Source organism: Micropterus dolomieu, linkage group LG08 (genome assembly GCF_021292245.1).
Source record: "Micropterus dolomieu isolate WLL.071019.BEF.003 ecotype Adirondacks linkage group LG08, ASM2129224v1, whole genome shotgun sequence".
NCBI lineage: Eukaryota > Metazoa > Chordata > Actinopteri > Centrarchiformes > Centrarchidae > Micropterus > Micropterus dolomieu.
Genome location: NC_060157.1, coordinates 21,367,893 through 21,377,820, shown reverse-complemented (window position 1 = coordinate 21,377,820; position 9,928 = coordinate 21,367,893). Strand labels below are relative to the sequence as shown.

The 9,928-nt window shown below is 37.9% G+C and overlaps 1 protein-coding gene across 2 annotated transcripts; it reads right to left on the bottom strand.

Moving 5' to 3' along the window:
• Positions 1-1,000: 1,000 nt before the first annotated feature.
• Positions 1,001-8,693, bottom strand: alas2 (aminolevulinate, delta-, synthase 2). Of its 2 annotated transcripts, none has more exons than XM_046056701.1 (10): positions 8,590-8,693; positions 7,182-7,533; positions 6,949-7,044; positions 6,551-6,773; positions 5,742-5,926; positions 5,320-5,499; positions 4,357-4,521; positions 2,914-3,182; positions 1,884-2,046; positions 1,001-1,531 (listed from the first exon to the last, which is right to left on the bottom strand). In XM_046056701.1, the coding sequence occupies exons 2-10, from the start codon at positions 7,510-7,512 to the stop codon at positions 1,368-1,370; spliced, it is 1,776 nt and encodes a 591-aa protein (XP_045912657.1). In that variant the 5' UTR covers positions 7,513-7,533; positions 8,590-8,693; the 3' UTR covers positions 1,001-1,367. The 2 variants fall into 2 exon arrangements, with proteins under 2 accessions (XP_045912657.1, XP_045912656.1); XM_046056700.1 differs by lacking the exon at positions 8,590-8,693 and adding an exon at positions 8,042-8,063.
• Between the last annotated feature and the right edge of the window lie 1,235 nt (positions 8,694-9,928).

The window sequence follows — 9,928 nt, the reverse complement described above, 5'->3', positions numbered from 1 at the left end:
TGATGGAGAGAAGGCCCATGGAATAAGTGATAAGCACATTTAAGATAAAAAAATGTGATTTTTTTTTTTATGTTCAAGGAGTCCTGATTCTTGTGTCTGAACAATTACTGAGAGGTTTGAGAAAATCTGTTGAAAATGTGTTAGTGCTTTAGGAAGTTACAATATGAAGCTGTAATGTTAGCATGACTTTAGTCTTAAACCGCTGGATGACACAATTTTGTTAAAATGGCAGGGATGGGGTAATTTGAGCCCAAAAGACCTGGGGGAAGTATAACCACCTATTTTACTGTAATTTTACATTGCATTCTTATGCATCACTAAAATGATGTGACATATGCATTTTAGACCAGAAACCATCATGTCATGCTTCTATGAATGGAAGACAGACAGGCTTCAACTCCTATTGTGGGTTTGGACAGAGTAGTGGGAGAGGTAAAAAAATGGGAAGTACATACATAAGGTGACATGATGAGAAACAGGATGACTTTAAAGCAATACATTCATATGAAACAACTAGGAGACATAACTGCAATGTTTCACTATCTAAGTGCAATTAAATGTTGGGAACTGGCATTTGAGTTTGCACAAGGAAATGACATGATGTCCCCGACCCCCATATGGCTCAACTTACCCCTCATGTGGGGCAAGTTGAGCCAAGAGTCCACTTTTTTTTGGAACAGTTTATTTTAGATCTAAACTGATGGTTCCCAGTGATGCACCACATATTGCATACATATTTTAGTTGGAGACATTACTGTCATGTCCTCACTTTAAAGACACCTCAAGTAAAAACTGGCTCAACTCACCCCACTCTCCCCTACCTCAAGTTATTGTATTATGGACGAATGCTCTAACTGGAGAGAAACCAATTTTTTTTACCGCATGTTTGGTGTTTCTTTGAGGGCACAGTGCTTCAGTTCACATTATGTCTTCCAATTTCAATGTTATGTTTGAAGGATCAGTGAATTATGTATGTGAATGCTAGCGATATTCAACAACACAAATTTACCAAGTGTTTATTATGCCTTAATTCATGAACCAGTTAACTTTGGTTGTTCATACATTTCATGACTGAAACATCAGTAACTGAATTGTTATGGAAACAAAACATGATGCTAATGATGATTATATTGTATGAAGGAAATCAAGCAACGTGTAATTTAATATCATAGTTTAATTCAAACCATCACACCTAGATAATTGATTTATGAAAGTGACCGGTGTGCAGGTTTTATGCTTTTAAAATAGAGGTTTTCTTTAATAATATCCATGACAGCAGACACAATTTAGTAAGCATAAATACAAGATAACAGAAAGAAAGTCCACAATGTATACATATATGGTATGTGTAGCTTGTGTTTTAGGTATTATGCAGACACAGTAATGTATTGTGGTTCCATGGTGCCGAAGTAGGATTTCTCCCATTCACTCAAAAGCTCAAAATGCAGCGGGCGGTCACAGAAGGTGCAGGAGGCCGTGGCCGGGCTGTTGAGCAGGAGCCCTACTTCCTGCCACACCTCCACCAGTTTATCTGTGAATGAAACAGTCATTTATGAGAATGAACAATTAAAGGCCAATATTTATTTCTCTTTTACTTCTCTGTCTTATAAGCTAAAATCTCTGGGCATTTTTGCAAGCACACACTCAGACATGCGGTCAGTTTTGCTACTAAGAGTCAACTATTTTAAGATCTCTACAGAGTATTGTCATTTAACTGCATTGCAGTATATGGTGACAAGTGGATGCCAAAAAATTCATATATACTTACAAATCAAAAAGACTCACTAACAACAAACATGTCACTTGTACTGGCCATTGTCCCCACTTAACTTGATTGAGCGTTTAACTAGAAAAACTCTTTTGGTAAGGATTCCCACACTCACCCACAAAGTACTCCATCATGGCGGGGTTGTGATGAGGAGACGGAGCCAAACGCAGCAGCTCCTCACCACGAGGCACTGTGGGGTAGTTGATGGCCTGGACGTAGATGTTGTGTCGCTCCAGCAGAATGTCACACACCTTGGTGTTCAGCTCAGCGTTGCCCACCTAGAAAATGCACCATGAAAGGTGATATGAGCCTTTAGCTTTTATCCAGCACATTCAGGTCATCCATGTGGGAATCAAAGCCATTACTGTGGCTGATCTATGGAGTCAAGAGTATGTCCCTGGAATTATTACAGAAGTCTTCTGTGTTTAGTTACATGGTCATATTATGCATTAAAAAAAGTAATTACAGATTGATTTATTCAATTTGATTTTAAATGATGCATTAAAAAATACGATGCGTTCATAATTCACTTTAAATTTAAAATGTAAAATTTAAAATGGAACCAAAATAAATGGTATCACAGAAAGATTTAAGTTTACATGATTTAAATGCTAATTTAATTAACCTAACGACTTATAATTGCTTTTTAAAAATTATAATTTAGATTATAATTAAGCACTGAAAAAGTTTAATTATTCCAGTGACAGACTCCATGTTCAGCTGTACTTATTAAGTTAAGTGGGCGAGTATACATTAAGCTTTTTTACAGAAGACATTTTGTGAGCCAGCATGAAATTCAGCCATCATTAATTTCATTATTTACACTTTTCCTATAAAATGGAAAAGGCTTATACAGTGATGCTCTTGAAAAGGCTTACAATAAAGGGAAGTGTTTGGTTGATATTTAGCATATATACAAAGGAAAATTGTTGAAACTGTCAGAGTTCTTCCCTAATGATATATCAGGTAAATATGTTTTTATCCAGTTCCTACTGTAAGATAATTCTCTGTGACAATAATGAAATTAACAACAGACTTGTGCTTCTTCATGAAATAAATGAATGAAAGCTGAAAAAATAAAGAGCTGAGGAGTTGGTGGAGTGAGATACGGTAATGGAGGCATCAGCCCTGCAAAATTGTCATACCCGTATGGGGATGATGTGGCTGGGACAGTTGACCACGGGCAAGCCCTTATCCATGAGCAGCTGCCTCATGTGTTTGACGTTCCTCTGGTGCGCTCTGCGGAGCACTTGCCCCTCTGGGCTCTTCAGAACCCGAACAGACTCAAGGGCTCCAGCCAGTACCATCGGGGGCAGGGCGGTGGTGAAAATGAAGCCGGCTGCGAAGGAGCGCACTGTGTCCACCAGAGTGGCGCTGCTGGCAATGTAGCCTCCAACACAGCCGAAGGCTTTGCCTGGAACAGCAACAGACAGGAAATTAATTAATGATGGTAAGTACATTTAATAAAGTATAAATGTAACATACCTAGCTTGAGCATTTCCACTTTATAGTACTTTTACACTACATTAAAGTAGATTTCAAAAAAGATTCTACCCCATGCATTTATTTGACATTTATAAAAATTTACATAACTATTCCTTGATGAGCATATAAAATCTGCATTGTTACAGATTAAACTACAACAGTGTATACAATTCTTGTGTAATTATTATTGTTATAATAATAATATAATGATTTAACACAATGCATAATGAGTACTATTTTTAAGGCATATGTAGATTTATCAATTATCCCTCTGTAATTCTGAATGCTAGTTGATTGTTATTATGTATTTTCACATTGTGGTATAGCTACGTTTACTAAAATAAAGAATCTGATGGACACTTTCTCCACCACAATAATAATGCATTACATATAGATATATATAGACAGTGAGACTAAACTCATTGAATCCCAAACATTATAATTTTAAAGAGTTAGATAATTTAATAAATTGATGAATAATTGTCATCACCATAATGTATCAGATTTCATATCAGTGAATTTTATGTGCTGACTATACAGTCTATGGTTAATACACCGCTATTAATTTGTTATTTCAGTTTGAGCTTTATTTATTGCCAAGTCCACACTCGCAACCATGCCTTGTAAAGTCAAGCGTTGTAATCCAGGATTAGTTTACACTTGATGTGAGCTTGACAGGGATTTCTACCTAAAACCCTACACACAGCATGGACTCGCTGATGATGGTTTTATCAGTGCGACCAGAGAGGGAGTTGAGCAGGCACCCAGCTGATAAGACCCCTCCTCTTCTCCTGTCCTTATTTAACCAACATCAGAGCAGTATCGTGCTGGCTGAGAGCTACTGCTGCCTTGTTGGCAGTATGAAAGTGTCAGTTAGTGCAAGTGGCTGTAAATAAGAGTTTGGCCAAGAAGATCTGTTTGCCTTGCCCTTTTTTGTGTCGTAGTGAAATGACTTGTTTACAGAAGATGTAGGAGCTAATGTCTCAATAAATAGGATAGTTATTATACCTTTCATAACAAAATAGAGATTAAACAAAACAGTCGGCTTACTTGTGTATAAATTTTAAAAGGACACAAAGTGGATTTCTTAAAGAGATACTCACCTAAGGTCCCAGAAACAATGTCAATCTTGTGCATAACATTGTCCCTCTCTCCCACTCCAGCTCCATGGGCTCCGTACAGGCCCACAGCGTGAACTTCATCAACAAACGTAAGTGCTCCATAACGGTGAGCTACATCGCACAGCTCTTCCAGGGGACATATGCCACCTGAAAGCCCCAGAGAATAAGGTGGTATTTTTAGAACCGTGCAATATAGGTGAACAGCAGGAAATCTGAGCAGCAAATGTCATCACTGTGTAAGATCTGGATATGACCTACAGTATATGCTGAAATGTATGTGGAGTTATTTACACCCTTTGCAATATTAAAATCTGAAAATCTTCTAACATTTACATCAAAACAAACTTTTTGTGTTTGTGTTTTTAAAAACTCCTCCTGGATATAGTCACACTCATCCATTGAGTCTACTTCAATTTGTGTTTGATGGAGCTGTCAGCTGTGTAATATCAAACAATGAAACAGAGCAGGGGGCTGTGTCTATATCCTCTCATGGGAAACAGTGATGAATGACAGACGATGCAGACTGAAAAATTGTAAATTATAGAAATATAAAACAAGTCTTGCTTTATCTGAAAACAGATAAACATTCTTGAGATTTGTACAGCGCGTACAAATTATTTTATTTTCCCATTTTAAAATAATAAAGTTTTTGTTATTAGATTTTATTATTAAAACTATAAATACATTATGGCTAAACTGTGACCTAGGGAGTTTCATAACCACATATCCTCCAATGTACAGTAACTACATTAAAAGCACATACATATATTTGCATTATATGTTTTTCTTTTAAAAACTACTTTGCACATCAGTCTCAGATTTATATCTAAACTGTTTCTGCATATAAAGGATAAATTTAAGTAAGTAAGTATAGGTTTGCCTTCCACCGTATATATCTGATTAATTCAATAAATCACTGCAAATTAACATTTCAACAATACTCACCGTCCATCGAGTGCACGGTCTCAAATGCCACTATTTTGGGTGTCTTGGGGTCAGAGCGTTGCAGCAGCTCCTCCAGGTGTCGGCTGTTGTTGTGGCGGAAGATGAATCGCTTGGCTCCGCTGTTCCTGATGCCCTGAATCATTGATGCATGGTTCCCTGCATCAGAGTAGATCTCGCACCCTGTACAGTGAACACACCTTGAAACCAGTGGCGATGATTTCCCTCTAAACATTCAACCCTGAGATACTATTCACCTCTTCTACAATGTAAAAAACGTGAAATATGTCGTCTGAAACATGAGCCCAAAAATATAAATACGAAACATGTATTGACGAACAGTGACATTTACACGTTTTGATAAATGTCAACACCTGAATCTATTGATATGACCTGTGGCTCAGAGGTCAGAGGTCAGTATTTACCTGGAAGCATCTTAGCCAAAGTGAAGAGTGTGGAGTCATTTGCCACGAAGCAGGAGGAGAAAACCAGAGCTGCATCTTTCTGGTGTAGCTGGGCCATCTCCTTCTCCAGAGACACGTGGAAGTTACTGGTGCCTGAGATGTTCCTGGTCCCACCTGCTCCTGCACCGTGCCTCTCCAGGGCATCTCTGAGAACATCCAGAACAAAATGATCTTAGCCAAGCATCCGGCTCACATAATCCATGCCATGAAGGGTTTCCCATCTTTTTCTTTCCAATTCAGTCTGAAACACCCAAAAAATAAAAGTGTCTTATATTCATAAAGAAAGTCAGAAGCGTTTGCCCCCTTGCATGTACATCTACCATCAACCTACAAATGGTGCAATGGCTGCAAGAGTTATAAGTTACAAAAACCAGTGCTTGAGACTGGACTTGGACTTGACTGCCTCAAGACTTGATTTGCCTCCTTGAGCTGACATGAGACCTCACAGCAAAAACATTTCAATCTCAACTTTGGCATGGTATAATCGTGGAAGAACACAATACACCTTGAAAAATGTAACCATTAGGCCTACGTATTCAAAGGACTCCAGACTCCAGTATGTAAAATACACACTATTAACACAACTTGGAAAGGAAAATGCAGTGTCAGACACATGAAGACTTCCAAATGACTTGCAGTTTTCCTGCTTGACTTGGCCTGGATTTCGACTTGCTTAGACAAGAACTGAGAATTCACTTGAACTCATCTCGACTGAATTGAGACTTGACGTGGACCTGCTTCAGAAGACTTTTTTTTCAGTCTTATTTTACCCGACCGCACTGAGGACCCGTGGGTGCCGACTCATTCCCAGATAGTCGTTGCTGCACCAGACGGACACTTGGGAGCCCTCCCGCCCAGAGAAGGAGTAATCCTCAGCGAAAGGGAAGGCCTCGGTGCTCCTGTTGACGGTCTTGAAGACTCTGTATGTGTGGTCCTTCTTTTTCTCAGCAAGCTTCTCCATGAAGAAGCGGTCATAGTCGTAGCTGGGGCCCTCTGCAGGAGGAACAGTTTTGACTTTAAACAAGTTACAGTTAAATCATGAACAGCTCTCTAATAAAAATAAGAATAAGGCAAAATAAGAAACAGGTACTGTATTACTAGACTCAGTCATATTATATAGGTAATTTCAACGGCTTTCAGCTCATTTCTACTGTAGCCTAAAACATACCCATGCTGTCTTTGAGGAGGTGGGTGACAGTGTTTGTTTGAGGTGATGTTGGGACGAATGAATCCTTTAAACCCTTTAACAGTGACGTCATCAAACCTGTGAAAGAAGAGTGCAGATGCAGTCAGTGTGAGATGGTACAATTTTGTTTTTTTAATTCCCTTTGATATTTTGCCTCTCTAAAAGTTTGGATTCACTGTAGTGTCACTCAGGATCAGTGAGTTAATTCTTCCTACCTTCTTGGATGTCCTCCTGTACTTCAGGGCTGGCTCGGATTGCCCCAATCTGAGAGGTGACAAAAGGGCAGCCCTTTGATATAGACACAGCCACCTGAGTAGCCGTTTGAGCAAACAGCCTCCTCTGGTCCACTGTGGGATTCTGCTGACCCTTTTTCTTGGTAGGTGAGGCGTTCAGCTCGTCCTCCAGAGTGGCTGGGCCGCTCACACTGATCTGGCGAATGATGATGGGACATTGATTGGCCAGAGACAGCAAGGCGGCTCCTGTCCTCCTCAAAGATGGCTTAGGGACGGACTTTAGGAAGGGGCAGTAATGAAGGAAGGCAGCCATTCTACAGCAGCTGTTTTTAGTCTGAGTTAAAACAAAAGACAGGAAATGGAATTTATTCTACACAACTTCTCAGGCTGGCTGAGATGATGCGATACATCTGTGAAGAGTGTCCGTTTCATTGCAGTCAGGATGTGAAAAAACATTCACAGAAAACCTAAAAACTCATCCTATCATGTGACTAAATAGGTATGACTGAGGAATCGCTAAACTTGACACTGGGTTTCATGAAACTAGAATCCCATAGTAGTTTACACACTTAAACATGATCAGAAGGGCTGGCAGTGAATGTAGTGGTTCGGTTTCTCCAGGGTGCGGCAGGTTGCTGCTGCTTATCTTCACACTGCAGGCGCCCAAGTGCTGCCCTGACAGACGTCATCAGCTGAGGCTCATATAATCCAGTATAAAATACGGCAGGGATGCATCTAATTCTTTTGATGACTATTAACTATTATTTCCCTATTATTTTAATTTGCTAATGATCACCTCTGTATAAAGCGTAAACAGAGGGCAGCAGTATCATTTTCCTCACATTCTCCTGCGGTCAGCAGATAAAGCAATTCTTGGGATCTGTGGGTTTCTCTTGTGGTTAGATGTTATCTTTACGTTGGTCTGTAAAAGACAAGTGCCTTTTAAACACCACAAGTTGGTCAAAAGTTTTTTTGACCTTAGTTAATGTGTTTGTTGAAAACATTTAACTATTGATCACATGCAAAAAGCCACATTTACTTTAGTTAGCTATAGGCTGTGGTATCGACATGTCAGGTTTATTCTCACTGACTGTTAACAAATGTTGTTTAGGGATACACTGTGTGCGCATAAATACATATTCATTCATATAGTGTGTTCTCCACTACAATAAATATAATAAATGATGCTATATTTATTTTTATAACTTATAACAATAAATATTTTTCTATTGCAGTGTATAGCCTTGTATATAACAATAACACTGCTACTAACAGATAGTAATGGTATGATTACCACTACTATTACTAAAAAGAAATCACAACAACAACAACAACAATAATTACAATTATTATGAAACTAATGAGAAGTTAAAACAGTCAGGAAGCTCACCTGTTGACCTGCACTGAGGACGAACTTCAAAACAGTAAATAGACAGAAGGTCAGAAAGTGTCAACAGTTATTGGTCAGATGATGAAGAGCATTATGCAATCAGCTCCACTCCCACTGCTGAGAGGTATCATGTGGGTCTCAGCTTTGGGGGCCACCCAGGGACGGGTGTGTGTGTGTGTGTGTTTGCATGGGAGGTGCCAAGATGCTGATAGGGCTGTTTTAAAGTTGTGTCACTCACTGTCAGGTAAAATGACTTTATGGTGGACATTTTCACTTTGATGTCTGAGTTGTTAAAAAGAAGTGGTGCTGCATTTTCAAAAACATGCATGTGCATTATGTGGTAAATTCTCTATTTGGTGTTTTTTTTTGTGATATTAGGAGATTAAAATATCATAAGACACAATACGGTCACTGTAAACGCATTGTGATGTTAAAGTGATTCTATAGGCTGTACGTGATATAGGAACAATTTATTTTAACATCCCTTCTTTTAGAATGTATAACACATAATTATGTAGTTGTAATCAGAAATAAGGACATCTTTAAATCTTTAAGTTTATTAGTGTATTTGTCATCAACTATAACTCCTCCTTTGAAGCATCTAGTTAATAAATGATAATCATATAAAATGTATCATGAAAATATATCTTATCTGAAATATGAAATGTTTATTTATCATATTTATTGATGAAGTACTTTATTTACTCATCATTCATTCAGAATGACTTTTGAATACATAAATGAACAGTTAGAACCTGCTTGTGAATAATTTATACATGTTTATAAACACTTAATAAGTGTTTTATAACACACTGTAAAGGTTTGTGTGTATTCATATATTGGTATTATATATGATTGCAGCTGTGAAATACCTGTTATCAGTGATCCATTACTGTTTATAAACCAGTTATGACTTTACACTTATAATTGCTTAATACTTTAATAAATAATAAATGTTATATTTGCTTACAATTACATAAAGTATGTTCATTTTATTTTAAATTAAATTGTATTTATTATTTGTGTATGTGCTGATTAAAGTGGTACCAGCCTTATGACTACTTAGACACAGCCTTATTTATAGTAACATTATAGGGAAATAATAAGAATAGCCACGTTAATTAAGCCCCTGGGATAATTCGGTTGTAAGTCTCTGTAGGGATATTATAGGCATATAGTGAAAGAGATGTCACAAATACCCATATGATAAAGATAACTTTAAACTCATCAAAAACGATTCGTATGACATACATAGGTGATGAGTCCCTTTAGGAATAATGGTAATACCTGCATTATAAATGTCACAAATAAAGGTTTAATTTCACGATACTATAAATCT